This window comes from Pygoscelis adeliae, unplaced genomic scaffold (genome assembly GCF_000699105.1).
Source record: "Pygoscelis adeliae isolate BGI_AS28 unplaced genomic scaffold, ASM69910v1 Scaffold82, whole genome shotgun sequence".
Taxonomy (NCBI): Eukaryota; Metazoa; Chordata; class Aves; order Sphenisciformes; family Spheniscidae; genus Pygoscelis; species Pygoscelis adeliae.
This window is the reverse complement of record NW_008824287.1, coordinates 1492260-1516648: the sequence shown is the minus strand read 5'-3', so window position 1 is coordinate 1516648 and position 24389 is coordinate 1492260. Positions and strand designations below refer to the sequence as shown.

The 24389-nt window shown below is 41.1% G+C and overlaps 2 protein-coding genes across 2 annotated transcripts in view; one reads left to right on the top strand and one right to left on the bottom strand.

The window, feature by feature from the left end:
- TTC39A (tetratricopeptide repeat domain 39A) overlaps positions 1–751 on the top strand; it is a 42649-nt gene extending 41898 nt beyond the window's left edge. The window contains exon 17 of the mRNA XM_009318719.1: positions 631–751. Coding sequence (XP_009316994.1) covers positions 631–751 — 121 coding nt within the window. The remainder of the gene's footprint in view (positions 1–630) is intronic.
- Positions 752–9551: 8800 nt separating this feature from the next.
- RNF11 (ring finger protein 11) overlaps positions 9552–24389 on the bottom strand; it is a 22671-nt gene continuing 7833 nt past the window's right edge. Inside the window, exons 8-11 of the mRNA XM_009318725.1 lie at positions 24077–24255; positions 13492–13728; positions 12175–12344; positions 9552–11589 (exon numbers count right to left, since the gene is read on the bottom strand). Of these exons, the coding sequence (XP_009317000.1) occupies positions 11418–11589; positions 12175–12344; positions 13492–13728; positions 24077–24255 (758 nt within the window). The 3' untranslated portion in view covers positions 9552–11417. The remainder of the gene's footprint in view (positions 11590–12174; positions 12345–13491; positions 13729–24076; positions 24256–24389) is intronic.

The window sequence follows — 24389 nt, the reverse complement described above, 5'->3', positions numbered from 1 at the left end:
AGCTGATAACGGAGTCTTGTGTATGCCCACTTTCTCGTTTCAGGCTTCTAGGGCAGCAAATCGTCTGGCCTTATTTCTTGCACACAGTACACATGGTTGACAACCACAGGATGCAGATGGGGTGTTTCCCTGTTCTGGTTCAGGACAGCTTCTCTCTCTTGTTTTTTCTTTTCTTTTTTTTTTTCTTTTCTCTACTTCCTTGAAATGTGTCTGCTGAATTAAGATGAGTCCATCTTATTAAAATGAGGAAAAAAAAAACTGAAAATGTATTCAAATTTGTCAGTTCTACTTTGGGGGGGGGGAAGAAATCTAATTTCTGAATGTAAACTAAGTGGATATTACAGATATTTAATGTGAACTCAATATTTTGATTGAGTGGAACAGATTCAATTACTTATTAAGCTATATTTTTCTGGTAGTTGCCAGACAGTGGAACTACAAATAAAGAACAAAGAGCTGCATTGTTTGGCTAGGAACACATGCCTTGTATTTTAAAGTAGGCAACAAAGGAGCTTGTGAAGAAAGGTTTTTGTGCTGTCTACAGTTGTTTTGCTTAGAAAATAATATAAAGATAACTTGAAAATGTTTAAAATATATATATTCATCAGAGTGGATCTGCTTTTGTTTTAGACAAAACTACAAGAATTACTCCATGGAAACGAGAACACATTTCAGAATTCAAGCTGCCCTGCACCAAGCCAAATCCGCCCCAGAAAATGGAATGCACTCTGGAGCCTCGGCAGTGTCGTAACTTTTTCTTCTTTGATGCCCTGTTTGTTGCAAACTTTGGTGCAGAAAATTACTGACACTTTAGAATTATTTTTCCTTCTCTTTCAAGTCAGCAAGAAACCAAATCATTTAAAATTTTTAAGGTGATGCATAAAACATTAATCTAGTGTAATAACATAGCAAAAAAACCTCTCAAACCAGCCATAACCCTGAAAAATATTGTTTTTCCAACAGTGGCTTTTTGAATACTTACATCTGCGTAATTAATTTTTCAATTGTGTGCCTTTTTTCTTGCGTTCGCAACATTTACTAAGCAAGCTACAACATAAAGGGGAACAATTGAAAAAACCAAACAACAAAACTTTAAAGATTCACGGATTTAATCCGTTAGCTATAAATGTTTGTTTGAATTCATACTGCTAGCAGTTGAGAAGGAAGCATCACTTTTTCCAAGTACTCACACTGAAATGGTGTGAGAAAATCTCAGTGCACAAGAAACATAGCAGGGAGGAGCTCTGAATCCTGGGCATTTCCAGTTGTGCATAGAAAGCTTCTCTTTACCAGCTTTTACTAGTCACATTTTTGCTTCTGTAAGAAACTTGCTGGTGGAAAAAATGGTCTCCCTTGTGCAAGTATCTTGACTTTTTCTTTAATTTGGTTTTCATGTCAAGTCTGCTGCTTATAGTGGCTGAATGATTTACCAAGGATTTGGTGGGGGCAGGGTGATGACAGTATAAAACTGCATCCCTTCTTCTTTGACAAGTTTAAAAGTGGGAGGTCCTTAGGAAACAGTTTTTTCGTCAGAATGAACATGATTTGAATTTTATATCGTATTTAAAGCACAAGTCCTTGAAGGTCGCTTAAGAAACAGCAATATTGCTCTGGCTGCACAGCAATACAGAGTTACTGTGACAGCCAATTCCTTCTTAAAACAATTGTTCTTAGGTTTGCCCAACTTGAGATGTCCATGTTGTAAAGAGATAGTATGGCCACGTTTCCTGTGTTAAGAAGCTGGGGTTGGAACAGGCTGTCTTGGCACAGTGCTCTGCTCTTCACAAAGGAAAAAAGGAGAGCCCTTTATCTTTTTGCTCTTTATTGATCTTTTGGGGGAATTTCTGTGTAAGGGGCTTTGAGAATAGAGCAAAGAGCTAGCTCTGCTTTCCAATGCTGTCTGCCATAGAATTGCTGCTTTTCTGCACAACTGGTGAAGTCAGACCTAATACATAGTTGACTCATGTTTACTGTTCTCCAGGCTAGCTCCATGTTCGTATGCCTATGATTTTTTGGGGCACGCTTCTACCTCCCTTTTGAAAGAGCTTCTTCCCCATGACGCATTCTGATACGTGGAGATGGGAGGTCTTCTGACAGCCCTTTTTCTCCAATGGAGATGTTTGTCAGAAAGATTCATATCTATGTACCTCACAGTGAATATTCTTTCTAAAGTGATTGTTCCCAGCAGATGAGAAAATTCACAGTTTATAGCTCTGCTTTTACCTCCTCTAAGGAAATGACATTGTTTTATAATTGCAAATTAATATGCAAAGAGACAGAACCACCTGTTCCTCAACACGGAGAATGTGCATTGTTTTAAAAATAAGACACCCTTTATGAAAGTCTTCCCAAGTTAAAATCGTAGATGAAGAATGCATTTTTTTAAAGTGACCTTCTCAGTTAAATTCAGTTCAGATAAATTTCTCAATTCAGATAAAATTCAGTATAGTTATGCTATTTACATACTGCACATCAAAACTTAAGTGTAAAAATCCAGTCATTCTTTGTATAGAATAAAAAGATTCTTGTTCTATTTCATGCATATAACGCCTCTTCTTCCAGTTGTGTCCTTTTCAAATATTTTGGCAGTCTTAGCATCTTTTAAGCAAGCAGTGCCATGAAAATTAGCATAAATTGTACTTTGCAGAAAGTGAACAATCCTTCCGACTGTAGATTCATCTCTCAAGGCCACTGAAACACTCTTTGAAATTTCACCCACAACCGAGTTTTGCCTGATCTGAGATACATTGCACAAAGGACATACTGTGCAATATGCAGTCAACTTCCCTGATTCTTTGCAGTGATGAAAATCCTGAGATTTTCATAGTCATCTTTGGTCAAGCACAAACACCAGTCATATCATGGACCTGATCTCCAGCTTCAGCTGACAACTTTGTAGTTAGCCACAATCAAGTAGTCCGTGCTTTCACTCTGACTTTTTAGCTCCCAGTCAACAGGAAATATTCATCTTCCTGATGCAACAACAAAGATTTACGGACTGTAATATTCTGAACTCACTAAAGGAAGGTAACAGCTTGCTTGCTAAAGGATGAATGGAAGGTCTGGTATGTTGTCACTATCTACGTTTTTCAATGTGTTACATTTTGAATTGCCCACCATTACTCTTTGTTCATCAATGTACTTCATTTTGATTCTCTTCTGTGGTTAGAGATCAAAAACTCAGTGGTGTCAGCCTGGGCTGGAAGGTCTGTGCTGGCATTGTTTTTCCATTGCTTCTCCTGAAGCTGCTGCATTCTGCCTGAAACAGCTCTCCAGAGCGGCAAATTGCTTCATCAGTCTGTGGTCCCAAGTAGAATGAATTAGGGAAAGCACAATTGGTGCAAGTTCTCAGACAGCTTCAGCGTTCAGTATATTCACCTACCAGAAAATAGCAGATGCTCTAATGGAATCACAAATCAAGGATTTTCAGCGTGGCCTAAGATTCAGGAAACGTAAGTACTACTTCAGATGGATATAGTCAACACCTCATTTGCAGAAGCAGCCCTTCCTTCTGCTTTCGAACTGCATTGTCTGACCAATGCTAGAGAAACCCAATCTGTGTACTAGGCTTCAGCCAACAACTGCTGGTATCAACTCAGTCCTCAGCAAAGCCAGAGAAGTTAACCAAAGGCAAACTACTAACTCCCATAGCAGAAAATAGTTTTCTGCACTTGGTAGGACCTTTATCATAAAGCTTACAAACTGTATTTCTTACCTATTTTTTTTAGTAGTGCTGATAAGTGGTTTCCTGCCAGTAGCTGAGGAGGGGTAGAAAATCATACTCAGTTTCCTGGATGTCTGCAGCAATTGCCCACATGATATTGCTATGCCATCTGAAAGTGGCAGTGGTCAGGAAGGGAAAAGCAGTAAAATGAGCATCACTTTTATCATTAGATCTGGTATGTGGAATCCATGTCTGTATGGTCTCTCATTAAACTGAAGGGAGGATATGGGCTGAAAAACCAGCAGCTTATACTGAGGTCTAATGAGATGTAACTACATCAACACCTAGCTCCTATAAGTAACATGAGATGAGGTAACCTGTTGGATGAAGAACGGTGGGCTGAAGCTGAACCTGGTCACAGGTTTTCTTGATAATCAGAAAAACTTTGATGAAGCCACAAACATGATACAACTACTGTTATTTGGAAACACCCACTTGCGAGTGCTCAACTAAACCGGTAGCATAGGAACATGCTTTGATTTATTACTGATATGCAGTTCTATTATGATCTACAATTAACGCATTCTGTCATGGATGGTTAGTTTAAAGACTGTCCCATTCTGACAGTGCCTGGCCTCAGGTTGTTTACACTGCAATGATACAGCATTCAAAACTTCCCTTAGGAAACTTTGCCCTTTGTAAAATACAGCAGCATAGAACAGGATCATATCAAACGTTTCCTCACATTTCACGCTGTTTTTAGCATTAAATTCTATATTAAGTTGAGTGCCTTAGTATTTTTAGAAGGCCTGGGTCCAAGACTACTAAAAGATCATGGGATGATAGCTTTGACAGTTTGCATGCCTCTGGCCCAACAGAAACACCAAGTAATGCTCCTCTGTGTGAAACAAGGCTTTCCTAGAGGTCAGTCCCAGAACGCGAAAGGCACTCCCAAGAGCTTAAATGCAACACTCAGCCTTCGGTTCCACCTGCGAGATGCATTTCTTTGCCTTCTCAAGCAGAAAAACACAGCAGCAAAGCAAATCTATACAAAATGACCAAAACAATGCATTCCACACAGTTCCCCCTCTGGGAGGAAGAGGAGAAGATAAAGAGGTGAGTCATGTTGTTTACTGCTGTACAGGAAAATGCTTAATGGTTGAAAACGTCACTGATGAGCGAGATCGGAAAACCTGAACAGACTAGAAATGAACTTGCTTCTTTTCTCATTATGTTCTGCAAATACCTCTTTGTGATAGATTATAAGCAAAGCGTGTACTGCCAAGTATTTTAATTGAATGATGTGTCATCATATTTTTTAAAGATGCTATCCAAGTTTGCTTCAGGTGGTTTTTTAAAAAAAAAGATAAATACAAATACTTTTTTTTTAAAACATGCCCAGTCAATCCCTGTCTCCAAGATTTATGAACAGCAACAGAGCTAATAAATATCTGCGTTGCACTGTGGTAAAATTCTGCATGGTGTTTGCTCCAAATTCAACAATATTTTTGTAGGACTAGGATGTGTTCCATTATTTTCTGGGTATTTTAAATCTCTGCACCTACTTACTTTCCTTTCTGGCTAAATATAGGCAAAATGTTTATTTAGAATAACGTATTGTGTTCAATTCTACTCGCTTGGTCTCTCCTTGACTATTTTACAGAAAGAATACAAAACAGAGCAGTTACACAAACACACACACACATCCCCCCCCGCACCCTCTCTTTACGGGCTGCTTCAATTCAAAAAAGAAAAAAAAAAGTTTATCTGTGTTAGTCAAGGACTGTAACAAGTGTTTCAGGTCTGTGGTTGAAAAGCAATGTAGCAATGTGGTGAGAGAGAGTAGGTAAGTAGAAGCTGCAATATTCTCGACAGTTATCATCTCTCACTGTTCCTTTCATCCTGCAGCACGCAGGGTGTGGAGGTAAGGAACTACCTTAGTGCTGCAGCTGTATGGGATGTTTGCAGTGCTGGAGGCACAGGAGCCCTGCTTGGTGTTGATAGTGTCATAGCTGCAGTTCTAGGATGAGCTGGTGTTTTGTTTGTCAATGTGGGGCTCTTCTGGCATTTTGGTAAAGATGTCTGAATATTGCCTCTTGATACTATCTGAAGGTGCAAAATAGGAACTTCATCTCCAACGGTTAGCAGAGTTCAGTAAATCATTCTAGCGAGGAGAAGCAATGTTGTTTAACTCTAGAAGGTACAATACATGGATCATGTTCAATGTCATCTTCATTTGGGTACACTACCCAGTACTGCTGTCATCGCTACCAAGGTTACATGGCCTCTGTTGGGCAGCTGCAAAGTTTTTTTAGAAGCAACCAGCAGGGCCAGTTACAGTTTTGGCCTTCATTCTTACAGCTCGTGGATACCTGGGTCTTGGGTCAGGTTTCTGTTCCATGATGCTGGGCTCATCGCTGATGCAAATAATTCTTGGTATTCCTAAGGAACAGCAGGAAGCTCACACGTACTGCCTTTGCTACATGTCTATTGAAAGTGTATGATCTGTGACACACGTACACACGCACATATATATATATAAAAAAGTATATATAGATATACACAAAAAGCATATGTATATATACTCTCACACACCAGTAGCAGGCTCTGTAGCCAAAGCTTTTTGAAAAGTTGTCAGAACAGTTTGAACTATTAATTCAGCACTTAAAAAAAAAGCTAAATATATGAAGCAAAATCTTTTGACACCTTGTCAGATGATAGCCGAGGAAAATGCAGGGAGGTTAAGGGCCTTTACTAACGGTTTGCTGTGGGATCACAAAGGGGACAGAGTATGCAGTACATAGCCTTCTACAAGGAGAAATCCCAAAACAAATGGGCAATCTAGCAAGAGCCCTTCAGTGAGGTAACCTCACCAAAAAGCCGTTTTAGGCTGGAGAATTCAAGGGCATCAGTTTTCACTCTGGAATAGCAGAGCCCTGCCTCAGTGGGACAGCACCTAGGATGGCTCTGTCCTGCTCAGAAAACAGTTTTGGAGCGATTCATCTTTTGCTCCTTGAATTTCTGCCTTGTCTGCCTCCCTCAATCTGCTTACCCAGCGTGAATTCTTGATTAGACAGGCAGCTACCACTAATGCGGCAGAAAGGTAGGAAAAAGATGCTAAAGAGGTGGAAGCGTGTCTGTCTGTCTGCAGTGAGAATCCCTGGCAAAAGTGCCTCTAGTGAGCAAGAGCAGGGCCTGTTGTGTCCAGGGAAAATGCTTGGTGTGGACAGCCAGGGTGCATGTAATATGTGCAGTGAATCGAACATTTACTGTTGTGTGCAGAGCTGTTGTTGAAATGCCTTATTTAAACTAAAGACAAATATTTTCTAGGGGTTGGTGCTGCAAAGAATAGGTTTATGAAGTTATTTCTACTTGTTTTCCAACTGAGAGGACAGAGGTGGTTTGGGGGCTTTTTGTTTGTTTGTAGTATGGTTGGTCCCCTCTTGCTGAGTAAGTACGTACCTTTGTGCTGCTAGAAACACGTACAGGTATTTTCACAAATACTTTTTTTTATTATATAGATTCCTCCCTGCAGCTTTTACTTAGCTAAAAGTGTCTGTGCAGAGTGGATATTGTAATAAATCAGTTGCTAGCATGCAAATACAGTTATTTCTTCTGCTTAAATCAAAAAGATGCTTTTGCAGAGTGTTTGGACTGTTCTTTTTATCAAAAGGCACTAACTTTGCGTTCCATACCAAGAATTCCAGAGCCTCTAACTCTTATCCCAGAACAGGTTTAAATGCAAGATAATCTGCAAAGGATGATTAGCATAAATTATACTCTTCAAAGTTAAATGCTATATAAAAGGAAAAGTTAATCCTTGAAGCTAATTTTTATACTGGGTATTAAGTCAATAAGTGTTTTTCTGAACAGATTTTATTCATGTTTTTTATAGGTTATCAACTAGTACGTATAGTAAAAATGTGGTGTCTGTAACAAACTGTATGTGTAATCAACTAGCATCCACTTTGTTTCCAAGTCCATTTTAATCCAGGATTTAACTGATGAGAGACCTCGTATGTTTGGTTTCAGCCATCTTGTTATTTATTTAACTGAGAGTCTGACTCAGAAGAATTTTCATTTTTACCGCAATTGCACAAGGACGGGAAATGTCGAAGTCTTGAAACTGTGGCAACTTAAGTAAATTCAGGTATTTCATAATCCCTTAGCCTAGAAATGTACACTTCTATCACTGTGAAGAGAGGACTGTCAGCCTTCCAAACTCATAATTGCTTTCAGCCCTAGGAAGCTGCAAGACAGTAGGAACTTTTAAAACCTTATGTGGTTAAAGCCCTTTTGCAACACTAGCTCCTCACAAAGAAATTCTCTGGGCTTTTTTTTTTGTTTATGTATAAATTCTACAATTCTCTCCCAGATTTACATAATGAACTGGCAACAAGTAATAAGGATTATCATCCTTAGATGTAAAATGATTAAAGTGGTAATTCCAGTAGCATGCAAGAATTTTTAAGCATAAAGGTCTTTATAAAATTTGAGTATTCATTACTTGTCATTGCATCTCTTTTGCCTCGGATTTGTGGGAGTTTTGTTTTCTTTCTTGTAGGACACAAAATCCATTTCCTGCTATAACCTGCAAATGTAACCTAACACTTTCCTTGCAGCGCAAGCATCGTGGATGTCGGCGATGCTCTTGGTCCCTACCTGCTCTGTTTCTGTGGCACTTCTGTGGCAGCTCTTAGTCTTTAAATGGGATAGCAGGTTGCTAGGAGAGGCTGTGGTGTTATGGCAGTGACTAGGGGGGTGTGGACTTTCAAACTCAATGATGTGTCTTGTGCTGTTGCCTGAAATTGCAGAGGATTAATCCTGATGATCCACTCAGCTATTTCTGGGTCTGTGCCAGGGTTGTTTTGCCAGTTACAGTTCTAACGTACAAATGGTGGCGTGGCACTGAACAGCATATGATACACTGAACAGTTTTCATCATACTGCATAGTCCCTACAGAATGCTTTAAAGCAGTATTTTTTGATGACTGTTGATGCACTTACAAACTTGGTTACTTACAGCTCCTGTGTGTAAGAGTATTTTTTTGCTTCAAATTGCTTTGCAGACATTTTACTGTGGCCCTGTCCACCCTGAAACATACAGCCCTGACATAACAAGGGCTATGGTTGAACAGGTCCAGATGAGTAAGAGCCAGCCCTTCCCACCAACTGAGCTGCAGTAGACTCTGGTTAGGAAACAGCTGTGCTGTAAATGGACTGTCTAATATGTTGGAAGCGTAAGTAATTTATTAGACACCTCAGAGAGGAGACAAATATTATCTTCATCTTACAGAGAGTGGAATTAAGACAGAGACCTGGTTGTTTCACAACTGTAGCTAAAATTCAGTTTACACGTTATTTTGTGTTAAGTTCAGATCAATTACTTTGAATTAGAAGTCATCCAGAACAGCATTGCACCTAAAAACTTGAAAAATCATTTGATTTATTTGTTATATTTACACATTTGTCTTTAAGCTGAAATTTGAACTTTTTGGAATGTTTCTGTGTAATCAACTCTAGCTTTAGCCCTTCACACCTTTTTGCTATTTAACAAGTATTTTAATAAAAGTAATTTTTTCCCTTAGCCCAGTAAGTATATCAGTGTTAAAGTTCAACTATACAAAGTGCCTAGAAAAGCATTCAGCTCAGTTATTGGCCACTTCATATTTCTTTCAAATCTTTCTTAATCAAGTCTTGTAATAAATAAAGACTAATACCAACATGACAAGGCTGTTTTTTCAAATTGTTCATTTGCCAGTTTTAACAAGATAAAGAAAGGAATACTTAATGTGGACATTATTTTACCAAAAAAAAAAAAAAAGCCAACAAAAACCAACACCCCAAAACAAACAGACAAAAAGGAGGACACAAAGGAACACACATGGAATGATGAAAAGGAACAATGATATTGCACAACTTCAGGTCTCCCTTGCCCGATTTTGATCCATGTAATTAGGTATGTATGAATTCAGCAAAAAATTGTGTCCAGATAAATGTGTAGTAATTTGGGTGAATCTAGAACTGTAGACTGCTTTCAATTCCTTCTGACTGCTACTTAAGAGTTCTTCTCGAAGACAGCAGGTTGCTGTCAGCTGCAGGAATAATAAATAAATAAATCAACATGTAGATTCTACATTTTGCTGACCAATCCTTCAAAAATTATCCATAACATGCACAATTCTTCTTCTATATTGTAAATACACTAAGTCTTCAAAGTACTTGAGTCTTTAAACACAACTTGATAAAACAAGTACTGAAACTATATATGAAAAACAATCAAGAATATTCCCCGATTTGTTGTGGTTAACTTGAGATTGCATCTCATTTTGCAAGACCAGGACTTCTCAATGTATCAGCATTGTGCTGAATGTATAAAAGTCACAGTAGGGTACATTAAAGAAGATAAAAAGGAAAAAGGAAAAAAAAACATGCTAGGTGGAAAAAAGGTCTTTACAGCTACAATCTTTGCTAGACCACCTCTTAACAAGCACATACTGTTTGCTGCAGAAATTAGCTAATTGTGTCATTCTGGCTATAGCAGTACTGTTTTCCCCCTCAACTGCTAGTATGACAGTCTGTGTTTATATAAACTTCGCATTTACATGCAGAACAAAATAGATTTTTCTCGTATCCGATTTTATATCTGTTTGGTCGACTGATGTGTCAGCCAGCAGGGCTTAACAGATACATTTAATACAGGAGACTGAGATACAGTATGTTTATTCTTAACTTCTGATAACCTAAGAACTACAAGAACGAGAGATGCAGTATCCATTTGCTATGATCCAAGACAACCATTTTTAGGGAGAAAAAAGTAGAATAAGTGATCAACGCTAACACTACATTAGTTCCAAAGATTTTTTTTTTTCCAGTCAGGGTAGCTTAACTATTTATTGTCCATCTGGCCCACTTTTAACTTGATCAGGTTAAAGGTGACACATTAAACTTTAAGGACTGTTGTTTCATCAAAACCGAAGCAAGTTACAAAAAACATGAAACCGTAATTTCACTGTAGGACTTGTTTCATAGCTTCGTATTCCGCATCACTTGTAGAAAAGGGATAATGCATCTCAGTTTGCTTACAAGCTAGGAGATCACTTTGAAGTCTGCATATTCCTAACTGCAAACAAAACATAGCACTTTTAACAGGTTATAAATAAACTGGTTTTCAAGCATAGAGCCAGCCCAACAATAACAATACACTATTAAAAAGACCTAAGGCAATGAATTCCATCTCCAATGGAGAAAAAAAAAAAAAAAAGAGAAAAAGAAGAACTGTGCAAACAAGCTTAAAACTATTTCTTTGTGCCAGTGTTATAAAATGTAGATTTCAATAAAGCCTTGACCCAAATGCCAGGACTTGTGAAAAGAATCGGAACAAAACTGGTTACTTTATTTAGGAAATTATCTTGCTGCTAATAAAATTGGATACACGCAGTTTAAACATTTACGGTTGCTGTAACACTTTACACAATTCCTATATATGGGTGTAAGAACAAACATTAAAAGACAACGGTGGGTCAAGGCTTTACATTAAAAATAACAACCTACTTTTCTATAGTCTCTAAAATACTATGTTTTTTCCAATATTTGCAGCCATTCAGGAATATTTTTTTATTTATTTATTAGGAAATGTATACTTTGTGCATGATCTTAATTCCTAATTCCTGGCTCTTTGGGCTGAATGACAAAAGGATCAAACCCATTAAAGTGGATGGTCTCCTTGAAGGTTCAGTGGAGAAACCCTGGCTCAGTTAGTCTCATATGACGAAAGCAGTGCTGCATCCACTGGCTCCATGCAGGATGGACAGGTAAAGGATCTCATCAACCAGTCATCTATACAGTCCAGGTGGTAAATGTGCATGCACGGCAGAAATCGGATAGGGTCCCCATAGACAAAGTCCATCATACAAATGACACATCTGGGGAAAAATAAAAATCGAAAAAATATTTAAGCTGCTGTTACCATACTGGAAATGAAAAGTAGTGTAATACCTACTCCTGGGTGTGTTTGAGTCCAACAGACTTTCAGTACTTGCAGATACTGTGAGGAGTTCTTAGCTCTGTCAGTGCTGGCTCCACCAAGCACTAGATTTTTTTGGCATTTCCTTTGTAGTATGTGCCCATGGTTACAATGTTAGCGAGGGCAGGAAGCCTTCTGTAGGCATGGCGGGGGCAGCTCAGCAGAGTGCATAAAATTAGAAATGGTAAAAGGGAGCCATAAAGCTGAGGAAGTAACATGAAATTATTTCCCTGTGAAGAGAGGATAAAGAGGGGAAAAAACCTCTAAGGGCATGAATTACGTGGGTCAGCAAAGTAAGTTTCACCTGTAAGAGGAAAACAAGCGAGTATAAAGGAAAGAGCCTCCTGCCTGGTCATTTTTTTAATGTAGAAAGCTACATTAAATTACAGTCTGAAGTTACAGTCCCTGAAAATAAGGCAAAACCAGGAGGACAAGATCAGGTTTCCCAGGGCAATATCATAAACCAATGCAACAGCCAACTTACTCTCTGATCTTCTTCTCGGAGCCGTCTCTTCCAGGATCATAGACTCCTTTAGGTAGATGCTGAATAAGGCCTATCCTCTGCGCTATTCTGATTTGTTCCTCTTCTGTCAGCTGTGTTGCTAGCCGAGTCTGGCTAGGAGTCGGGTGATAAACAGGAACAGGGACCTGCTCCTAAAATTAAAATATTTCAGTTAAAAAAACCACAGAGGCTTTCCTAGCGTGTCACAGCACAGTACAGGCAATGTATTTAACTCTTCCTCTCTTAGTCCTACAAGTGTTTGTACGATCTCCCACCCCTACTTTGCAGTTTTGGGGCTCTGATTATATTGAGAATGGGATAAAGAATTGAGGCCAGTATCTTGAGCACAGAGCTGCTCGTGGTTGTTCTCTGCGAAAGCTTTTTATCTCCAGCAGTCACTCATACATGAAATACACGTGCAACAAACTCCACATGACAGCAGGCAAATAAACCTTACAGGCACCTGGTGAACTGCTAAGATACTGAATTGAACAATGTGCTGGCTGAGGAAGAGCCCGCAGTATTTGCAACAAAAAGTAGATTTTTTTTTTTTTTACATTTAGGAAGAATTATTTGCAAAGATGAGGACAGTGCCTAGCGAGGAAGGTTTTATTGGTTCTATAACAACTAAACTTTATGTGAACTGTTCCAGGCCACGCAAGCTCCAATCCAGAACTGCAGATTTAATTCTTGTGTGTTTAAAAAATGTCACCTGGACAATAAAAAGAACAGCTTAAGTAATCCAAGTTTTACATTGATTCTCATACATTAATATGATTTTACAAGTCCTCCCAAGCTCGACTTCAACTGCTATGTTTAAAGTACGTATTTCCCAAACAAAAAATAGGCAACACGTAGGTATTATGCAGTCCTTCCCCTGCCACGTTCTCAGAAGCTTCTTTTGAATACTGACGAACTTTAGATTAGATATTTTCACTAACATTTATATTAACATGGTACTTATTTTACTTGCTTTTAAAGCACTTTTTTGGACGTAAATACCAATTTTGAACAGGAGATACTATTAAGACAGTATTGGCCAGTAGCCATAAATCTACTGTTAGTAGGGAGACGATTTCTTGCAGTCGGCCTATTTTAATGGTACTACTTAAACAGGAAAAAATTCAACTTATAGATGTGTTCTGAAAATAAACCTGGTGCATCAGAGGCACAATAGCATCAATTCAGCTGTTTGAAAAATGCAAAAGCTGATGTTTCAGAGGACATCGCTGCAAAGCAAGCAGACTGCAGGAGCGTGTGCAGCTGCACCGCAGGAAGCGCTGATGCAGCACACATCACCTCCAACAAAGTTCCATTGCCAAACTCCCCCTCTCTCACCACCGACATGCGGAAGACGTGGGCTTTCACCATCCGTGACAGAGCAACCACCTTCTGAAATGTGCGTGTCCTTCCAGAGTATGGACCGCTGTGGGCATCTCCAGATATTTCTAGCAACAGGAACACAGCTGCTTTCCCCTCTCCTGTTCCCTCTTTGCCTTTTGGCCTGCTCCAGCAATGGTCTAGTGCGGTGTTCAACTGACAGCAGAGTTTAACGCATGTAATACTGCGCTTGCAAAACCTGATAAAGCAATTCTTCTTTCACTGCTAGGAAGCATGGCAAGCAGACAGACAGACAGGACTCCTGGAAGGCCGGGGGAAAGCAGCCCGAGGAGCACGCAGCCTCTCGCCAGCCGGTGCTGGGGGTGCCCAGCAGCAGAAGTCCTTGCTTACGAGAAATGCTAATCAAAAATACAAGTTTGCCTGGCAATTATTGTTTTAACACAGTGCCTATCACTTGCAATTCAGCTGTGGGTAGAATTCAGAGTCTTCTCTTCATTTAGCTACACTAGGATTTCCCCCTCTGATTTCCTAGCAGAACTCAGAGGAATTATGAAAAGGTTCAAAAGGCAAAATGCCAGTAAGTTTGAGTAATTTCCTGACTACTCTAAACTGTATTTCACAGAATCACAGATTTCTTCTGGATCAGCTGCCTTTTAATGGTTTATATTACCTAAAGTATTCTCTAATCATTGTTTGGATAGGGAAAAGCACCAGCTGAAGCTAGGGATGACCTGTCAGATATAACAGCGTTCATGAAGTGGCTCTGCAACCTGCGATGCCAGCAAAATAAGCATTTTTTCCCCCCTCCCAAATGCTGCAGACCCTCTGCACTGAACACATCAGCTTGAGGCAGAGCCCGGTCCTGCTTTTATGTTTCAAGAACTTAACACCACAAATTATGAGTAACTTTTTTTTTCCCCCAAGGCTTTGCTATACTTCTTTGGACAGATTATTAAATCAATAGCAGAAGACATTACTGCTAGCTCCGTTATTTGTCACGAAGACGTACAGAACACTTAGCATTTGGAGAGAGACGCACCCTCCTTCCCGTCTTAGAAAGAGGAGCAGTATAGCTAACCACATGCACGGCACAGGCTGGCGCTAATATGGGCAGGAGGGGAAGCTACTGTATGGAATATGCTCCCCTTGGCAAAACGCTGACTGCAAGTGATAATGCAGAAATACAAGGAAAGGCAAAAACAGGAGGAGGAAAAAAGATCCAAGAAACTCTCAGAACGTCTGGAAGTAGCAGTGACAACTGACAGTGAATGCCTACAGCAGAACAACAGCAAACTGATCATCTCAGCAGAAATTACACAGCAAAAGGAAACTACAGTTAAATAGAATCTGTTGCGAGTTAAAACTATCCCATTTGGACAACTCCGAAATGAGAAATGGGTCATGCTATCCAACCGATGACTGCTTCGCTTACGTTTTGGACAGTAAATTAACACAACTTTTAAGCCTGTACTAGGCCGAACAACAACAAAACCTCATTCCCTTGTTCTAGTCTTTTACAGGCGCTTGCTGCAAGCAACCACTGAGGGACTATGCACCTGGGGCACCCATTTCTGTATTATTGCAGCGCCCCTCTCCTGTGGGTGTCGTCTTCCCCGCAGAGACCTGACGAAGAGGGGTCTGATGGACCCCCCGAGGCCCCTTCCCATGCCAAATGCACAAATGCTTTCCCAACCGCCAGTGCTATATGGAAACAATCCTTTTGGCGTCCTGTCCCAGGTTCCCTCCCTGCAGTGCCACCACCCTGCACTACATGTCTGACATAACCAATTAAGGCAGGAATTTGTAGTTGCCAGCTGTGAGCTTCTACAATTTCACATACTAGACAAGAATCTCTTGTCAGATGATTAACTCTGGGTGAAAACGGTGCTGTCTTTCACCATGACATCTTCATGCTTGTGAATATAAAAAATTAGGGTTGGTTTAGCTGCCAAACTGTTGTGAAAAATGCATAAGTTGTACTACTGTAAATAAAGAAAAGGAGTGACTGCTCAATACCCGTGATTGGGTGCACCTCCTTAACACGCTGTTTGGTGGCACTTTAATCTCACCTCCAGATTACTATTCAAAGCCTGCCCAAACAGAGCTAGCAGTCCACTGGATACAAACATACCAGTAAAATGGAAGAACACAGCCGCACACGTTGCAGAGAGTCAAATTATAGGGTACACCAACAATGACTGTTTCAAAACAGTCCTCTCCCCTCCAACAGATAAAAAGAAAAGATGTGTTTATACCTGTATGATTCTAAAAATATTTTAAACTCTTCATTCATGAGAATACGAGAGCCCAGATTCCTCTGACTCAGTTTGTTGAAGTGACATTCGGTATCGCCAGAGAGGTCAAAGTAAGAGATGGAGTAGACTGCATGAAGTGCTCCCTCAACTAGACCCTGACCACCACCCATCAGTCGAGCTGGGCTCCTTCAGCCCCTGGTAGCCCCGCTGGCACGCACCCAGGCTGGCCCCACACGCAGCCGCCGCTGCCACATCACCACACTGGCAGCTGCATCCTCTGGCTTCTCCACTACCAAATCTCTGAAGCATTTTTGGAAGTTAAGCTCATCTGACAATAATTTCAAGCCATCTGTAAGGACAGAGGGCAGCCCTGCCTGTGTGGGTTTATCACTCCTTTGCAAATCTTTCACAGTTTATAACAGCTACTTTTATCAACCCATGTTAAAGCAAGGTCCCGCTCGCTCCAGCGTGGATATTCAAGGGTAACGACGTGAGGATTCGAGACTTCAGTCAACTTACATTTGTAGCTAGAGGCCCCCTGACGTATATATAGAAGAAAGATTGTATTACCCAAGTAATTACTGTTTTACTCCAAAGACGAGCATGAATTTATTGCTCTGGTGTCTCACTTTTCCCTTTATCTACCATGGAAGATGTTTTTGCAGACAAAATTATGAAATACTGAACTTCCAGCCAAAGTCCGTGTTATTTATCATTCGATAAACATGTCAGGCGTTTCAAACTAAGATGAAATTTTATGTTAACTCTATTCCTCCATGTAAAAAAAACTAAAAAAGGCCAAAACAAATAATCAAAACCACATATTAGTGTCAGGCAATGAAATAAAAATCACTTTCTGGCACTTAATTTGCTTTAATCAATTATTTTTTCCCATATGAATTTAGTAATGGTGAAACATCTCAGATGGCCAGAGTCATGGAGATACACAACTTTTTTCTTCTTCACAAAGTAGGTGATGTCAGCACAAGTTTCCCTGGCTTTCTGTGCACAGAAATAATTCATTCCTAATGTTTACTCAGCCCTTAAATAACAGCATTAATTTAGACTCGAGGACTACAGCAGGGTTTGTATCTCCATCTCACCCTGGCTCCTCCTCCTTTGGGGGGGGGGGGGGCGGGAATCATAGAGGGCATCTGGAGGTCTGCATTTTTCACTTCCAATGAAAATAAACAATTTTCACACATGGCTTAAAAGGCCCAGACACTTTGTTTCTGCATGCAGATTCCCAAGCATGCTTTGGGTTCTCACCTAGAGAAAGGAGGTTTCATCAAGTATGATTTTTGTTTGAAGTTTTCTCATCAATGCAACTTACCTTGCTTACTTATGCTGCTGTAAATCTGCTTTTCTCTTGTTTTACAGCATTTTCATCTTGTTTTTGCAAGTGCAATGAATTTGTTATACTCTGAAAACAGGTCAGTGGTAGATCAGAAACTCTTAATCCCTGGATAAAGATTATTTTACCATCCCTCTACGCCACGTACCAGCAGTATGTTATCAGGGCTTTTGTTTGTTTGTTGTTTTTAATAATTGCACCAACATGCACAAATTATCCTTTCAGGAAGGTCAAAGGTGAGATGAATAATTCATAACATCTAATAGTTCCAGAAGTTAAAGCTTCACTGCTGTCCCTGAGATCCTGTCTACAGCCACCCGCTTTCCACTATTGACTGCTTTGCTCGGTTTCCATCTCTAAATTTTCTTCCTCATCTAATCCAATGCTCTCAGTGTGTCTCACCCTGGGATATTTATTTGCATTTAAACGCCAGATCAACAGCATATCTGTTAATTCAGTCCGACAAAGGAGACAAACGTCTTCCTAGCTGTCTTTATCCTAAGTCTTTTTTACATTTTTTTTAAATGCTAGTAGGTATAGCGCTTACACTCCTTGCAGGTGCTGCCTAATTAATTAATGCAAATATAACAGTTCAATCTGAATTTCCAGAGCCGTTCCCACAGCTCTTTTTTGAAACCCCTTCGATATGCAAATGTCCTTCTTGAAACGTGTTGTCTGAAAGCAGCTGCGCTGGTTCACATACAGCTGCATCAGGGCCACATACGCTTTACTGCTCACCAGCCCTCAAACTGCTCTGAAAAGCGGCCTGGCCTTTCTGCAGCTCTAACGGCCTTGCAGCACTGCTGCCTATTACAATGCTCATCGTCACTATACAAATCTTTCAGCCTTGCTGCTTCCCCGTTTTCTCACCTCTAAGGTGAGATGCTTAGTAGGAAGCCTAAAGAACTAATCTAGACAAGAACAACTTCAGTTTATAACTGTGAAGTCAGGAGGTAAGGAAGAAAATCGTGCTTTTTGGTTTTTTTTGCAAAATCCCCGCTGAATTTTCTCTTCTTGCTACTTCATTACTCATAAGGAACTCACTGGGATGACAGTCCAGGGGCCTTTTCTATGAATGCCATTCTGATCTGGGTGAAAAGACTCAAACTCCATCTGTATGTGAATACACATTTTGAAATAATATCCTCCCCCAAGACGTATTACTGTAAAACCACTCGCCATTATAATGTGCATTACACGACAACTACAGCTTACTTTAATAATCCTTAGAATACTACAAGCAGCCTGCCAACTATAAAAGCCTTTTTCTGCCATACAGAACAGCTCATTTATAAAGCTGATTACCAGTTGCTATAAAATCCATGTAATGAAATTGTTACCCAATCTTTTATATTCCTGCTTCCAGGTAGCCAGTCAGTATGAATAACTGCAATAGCTGAACACTTACACTAAACAGTTCTTTTGAAAGAAAAATCCCCTCCTCTCACCTCTCCCACTTGGAGGGGACACCTGGGACAGACAACCAGCTCAGACACACACGTGCACACAAGAGGAGCCGTTCTGGCACAAGCTGGAATCCAAAGCACGGGTTTGTCTAGCAGACCCCATTCACTTAACAGTAATACAGTCAGAAAAGAGATTAAACATTAGATTCACACCATATTAAGCAAAACTAACTGATCCTTTACCAAATTTTCAAACATGCCAAAGACCGATTCCCTTTGTTTATGTGAGAAGTGTGAAGATCCAAGTAGTTGTCTCCCAACAAATAATAGTATGTTTCAAAACAGATTCATTGCACCACTCTACTAAATACCCATGCGCCTTTAAAATATGGTTCTGAGTCCTTGCATTTCTCAGGATTCCCACATTCCTCCCTAAGGAGACTAATCACACAATTTAAATTTTGAAGGTATACTTGATTCATCTGGAGCTTTAAGGTCAATAAATGTATACTTCATTTTTAATATTTATTAAGGGATTGTTCTGTTACCACCGCTTGCTGGAGAGAGCTTACTTTAACTGTTCGTGACCATTTTAAACAAAACCACTTCACTTTTAACTTTCCTTTGTCTGATGTATTCCTTGACAAGTTTGACAGCACTGAAGGACAAAAAAAAAACCCCACAACAAAAATTTCACATCTCAGTTTTTCCTTTGAGCTTTTATTAATATCACAATTATCATTTAAATAAACGTGCACTAGCGTCACTGTTCCATAGCAAGTAGGAGAGTAACGCTCCAAAACCCAGCAAGGGCCCCCCTGCACCTGGGATGTGTTCAGGTTCATACATGCCTCCCACCAGGGCGCTCTTAAGGGAAGATTGGTAAGAATTCTGGCATTGTAATTCTGGCATTGTAGGAATTTGGCATTGTAGATATGGTCAGTAATTAATATAACAACAGACTAAGGAAACAGTCTGCAACAGAGGAGAGGAACCTGTAGAATCTGCAGTGTTTCTCCAGCTGCTAACACGAATTAAGAAGCAACATCCAGTTTGAGCCATGTATCATTTCAGAGGGAGGTGGTTTTTGGTGAAAGCCACAGTGGTTCTACAGTGACAGCGTAGCCTCATTTAAGCTATTACTAAAACTGTAAAATTGTCCTTTGCTTTATTCACAATTATTCTATTGAAATTACTGAAAAATAAATGTATCTGAAGAGTTGGAAAAGATAAGCAACCATGAAAGAGAGCGAGTCCTGGCTGCCAACTCTTAAAATATCACCTGTCCCCTGAGCTCAGCTTTGCTACTGAACATAGGGCTGGGGCAGAGGGAGAGGAGGTACAAACTAGACACATCCTGCCTGCTGCTTTCCTAGACAGTGACAAGGGCTATTAGAGAAAGGGACTTCATTTTCAAGCTGTCACACAAAACCAAAAAGGCTACCTACTGCCAAGATAAATAGTTGACAGTGCACTTTTCAGCTTGGCCAGTGCAAAGCCAGCCATACCTGCCAGATGGAAATCACCTGCTGCTCTGTGGAGTCACCTGCTCTGAAGTTTGATTAACCATCAGTGCAAACCTAAATACAAAAGATTAGCAAGAAGGAGTTGTAGGGGAAAAGCAGTAATTAAAAAGCAGTAATTAATCCCTGGAAGCACAATCTCCTGACACAACCAGTTTTCACATTTCCAGGCTGCACAGCAGGTTTCTCTGGCTCAAGGGCCATATCCTTGGGTACAGTTCCACTAACTGAGTTCTTGTTCACCAGCTTTGTGTTGGTTTTAGCTGTCCTTGTTCCTTTCTCCAGTGATCCCATCAAACATCAGAGTCTGAATTTCTTCAGGAAAGTGGGTAACATATACACCAACACATCTCAGACCATCAAATTGCTCACCAGAGAACTGACTCCATCTCTCCAGACAGCCCCACTTACAGCATCAGGCCACTTCTGAGAGATAACAAAGTCCTCTTCCTACAGCTCCTAGCATGTTTAATAGGGTTGGTTTTTTGTTTTTTTTTTTAATATAGGGAGGGAGAAGATCCATAAACAATTTACAAAAAGTCATGCTCTTCTGTCAAGTTGCTGCAGCAAGCAAAGCCAGGGAAGAACAGTTGCCCCTAAACATTAAATTAAGGACACTCAGGCACAAAATGCAGCCTCCTGAGACTTGTACACCCCAAGGACTACAAAGCAAAGCAGCTGGGTAAGGAGAAAAATCTAGCAGAAGGGGCCAGCAGTCATTTCTACAGTTGGTGGTAGAACAGCACATGTATGCGGATCATCCTACCGCATAAACAAACCACAACATCTGCATTATTGGTACATGTTCTCTTCTACTTACGCCAAGTGGTTATCTTTGCAGAAACCCCTTCTTACGCCTGGCAAGCGCAGACAGCTATTACAGTGCTATGGCTATATTAAACACAGCACTTACGGTTCAAGCAAGACGGTTGCTGGAGAAATGAGGAGCAGATTTAACAACAAATAAAAACCTGAAGTTTTGGGAAGAAGAAAATGGTCCTGGAGCGGAAGAGGCTGAAAACAAATAAATCTCTCAGACTGTCTCCTCTGCTGAAAGGTACAGAGTGAACCTACTGTGTCCCATTCACTTACTGCTGTGGAACTGCTGGCTAGCAGGAAGCAAAAATAAAAAAAGAACACCCCAAACAAACGAACCCAGTTAACATGTTTTTCAGAGGCAGAATTCAAGCACAAGAGATTGGGGAAGCACTCTGGAGCTACAATGGAAAAGCTGACAGAACGCTAATGGTCCATGCAGAAATAGGAGAACGGTTCATACTTCCTTCAGACATATTTACTTTCTGGAAAGGGTAAACATCAATCCATGCAACTTGCTTACAGTATAAATCAAAGGGATAACAGCTAAAAACGCTAGTATTGATCACCTTGGGTAACACATAGTCTGCAACCAGCCTGGACTCTTGCTATGCCAGGTCCCGTACGCAGTGCAGCAAACAGGCTCACTCACAACCTGCCCCACTCCTCCCGTGATCTCAGACACATGGGGTTTGTCCTGGACACCGTCCCCCATGCACACTTGCCCAAACCACTCACTTGGAGGCTTTGACTCACCTCAGGGTACAGCAGACAAAAAAGCTTAAGCTCACACGTGCTCCTGCCTCCTGAGACATGAGCTTGGCCCAAATCTACCATCCTATAACCCCCAAAGCATTGCATCACTCAGACAAACTCTGCAAGTCCCTTACACGAAGGGCTTGATACGGATTACTGGACAGGCAGGCACCCTACAAAGAGTATAGGCATATAGGTGACTTCAGGTCGGCAACATAACGCACTAAATAACGTTGTGCATTACGCTTTGAACTAGCTGCTGGGCCCCCAGACTCGGCGTAGCCGAGCTAAGCACACGCAGCGCCTGCTTACCTCCTGGTACCGTTTCGGGGAATTTGGGGATTAGGCTGCAGCTGACTCCAACTTGTCTAAAACAGTGCCTGCCTCTGCAACACGGGTCCTGCCGGTTCCCTTGCGCTGGCTCTAGTCGCTGGCTGTGAGGACACTGATCTGACTGACTCTTCACCTCATGAAAAGCAAACAAGCCATTACCATTGACTGTGCGATCGCTATAGCCACTGAAAGAGTTGGGAACAGGCAGCCAAGAGGAACATGGAGGAATGCCCCTGTCAGGGACTTAAGCCAATTGCAAAATCCTGAGTCCAAACACTTAAAAAAAAACAGCAAGAGTGCTAAAATTTATCTTTCGGCAAGAATTAGGTCAGCTTGAAGGCAGTTCTAAGAACAAAACAGCCCTTCTGAGTACTTCGGGAACAAGGTAGCAAAATTACAGAAATCGGCCCTACTTAGCCAAGAGGAAAGGTTGGGGACAAAAAGCCAAAACAGGGAGTAAACACGAAAATGCACATAAACTAAAGACACAAGCAATCTGTCAGGGGAGGACTGCTGAAGTATAAATACAGGCTGTACTTCCATGTGTAAACAGATGTGTATATGTATATTTAAATGTGCTAGTTTGAACTAATAAGAACATAATAACATGTAGCAGAGAAATATTCTGCGTAACTAGGAATGTATTTTAGAAAAAGTATATAGTGAGTAGGATATCAAAGGATCAGTGAAATCAATTGATGAATGATCTCATCTCTAGGCTCAGTGTATGGTGTTATCTGGGCATTATCGTTCAACAACATTGCAGGCATCCTCCTTGGGCAAAGAGGGCTATCCAGAACACAATTTAACAGCCTTGCCTAAAGCAAGTTTCAACACACATCCAAAACCATCCTATTGAATGCAAGTCCTCATACACTAAGTTCCTAAAACAGGACTTTAAATAGACACAACAGCCCCAGCTGGAACGAGAACATCACCCCCGCCTATGGTCTTCTGGGAGGTGTCAATTTAGCCTCAGATAAGAGGTAACACAGATAACAAAAACGAACAGGTAGATCAACAGCAGCTATCTCAGATCATCTACCCCCTGATGTCTTATCCCACGTGACAACACAAAATACTTTTCCGTAGCCACCCAGTTGTAAGCAAGCACCAAAGAAGAGGTTTGAAAAGGGACATAGAAGTTCTTTTTATAGAGATACAGTCTGTTACCCAACCAAAATACAGAGAAGAGGCAACATAGGAGAGGGTTTCTGCAAACCTTGATAGGGACCTTCCCCTTGACCAAGGAGCAGGTAAAGAATAGCTGATGAGGCAGAGCCCTGCAGCCAAGCTGCGCTAGCCCAGGAAGGTGGGCTAGCAACAGGCTCCCCCCAGCAAGGTAAGCCAAGCAGAAACCTGATGGAGAATTGCCCGTCAGGCCTTGCAGCAAACAGGGACTCAGCAGAGCTGGACTCTCACACAGTGCAAACCTCTGCCAAACCGTAGAGAAAGGAGAGAAAACAGATTGCTCTACTAAGGATAAAGGACTTGGGGGAGAAAAGTGGTAACAGTCCACATCCTATCGCAGAAGAGCTTCAAAAAGCAGACGGGGTTGGTGATGAGCTGGATCTGTGTAACCACAAAGCAAAAAAAAACTGAAGCAGAGAGCCTGCTGGCGTGGAGCACCTGCTTTGAGACCGTATCAGTGAAGCAGTCCAAGACAGCAGGGTTTGTTTCAAAACTCAGGAAGCTGTATTATACTCCACTTGATCGTAACTCTCTACTCCATTTGAAATATCTTAATAACAAACCATCCGCAATTACGAATGCTTGCTCAAGCAGGAAGCTGCCACACCTTGGCAGTTTGATGGTACACTCAGATCCACAGGCCTTTTTATTTTCTTAACGGCATCTGAATTTCTAACACAAAGTGGATGCCCCTAAGATCCAGGTATGTGACTTGAAGCCTCAGCCTAGGCAGTGCAGCAGAGGACCTGTACAGAGGTGACCAGGAGGTTTCCTGAGGCCAGTTAAAGGATATAATCAATGCTGTGCTTTGCAACAGCTTAACCACAGCCTTTTTTTAAGCGTGTTTCTGCATTAACCGGCTAGAAAGCCACAGACAGATGAAGCCTCCACGCAGTACATCTGCCATACCTTAGGGCACCTCAAACGCAGTACGAGTCTCTGTGTGCAGCTGTCCTGGGTGTCACCGGCAGTGGCGTGCTGGCTTGGCAAGGACATCCCTACCGTCCACCCAGCCAACGGCTCCTCCCTTTCACCAGATCCTGGGCAACCAGTGGGGGGATTTCTGTGATTTCTTCCACATTTTGAAGCTGAAAATGGGGTTTGAATCAGGGGGTACCGACAGCACCCTGAACTGCTGGGCTGTACACACGAGATTTCGGCGCAGCCTGGGGTGCCGCATCGTGGGGACACTGTCACCTCTCCCAGGCGCACACCCACTGCC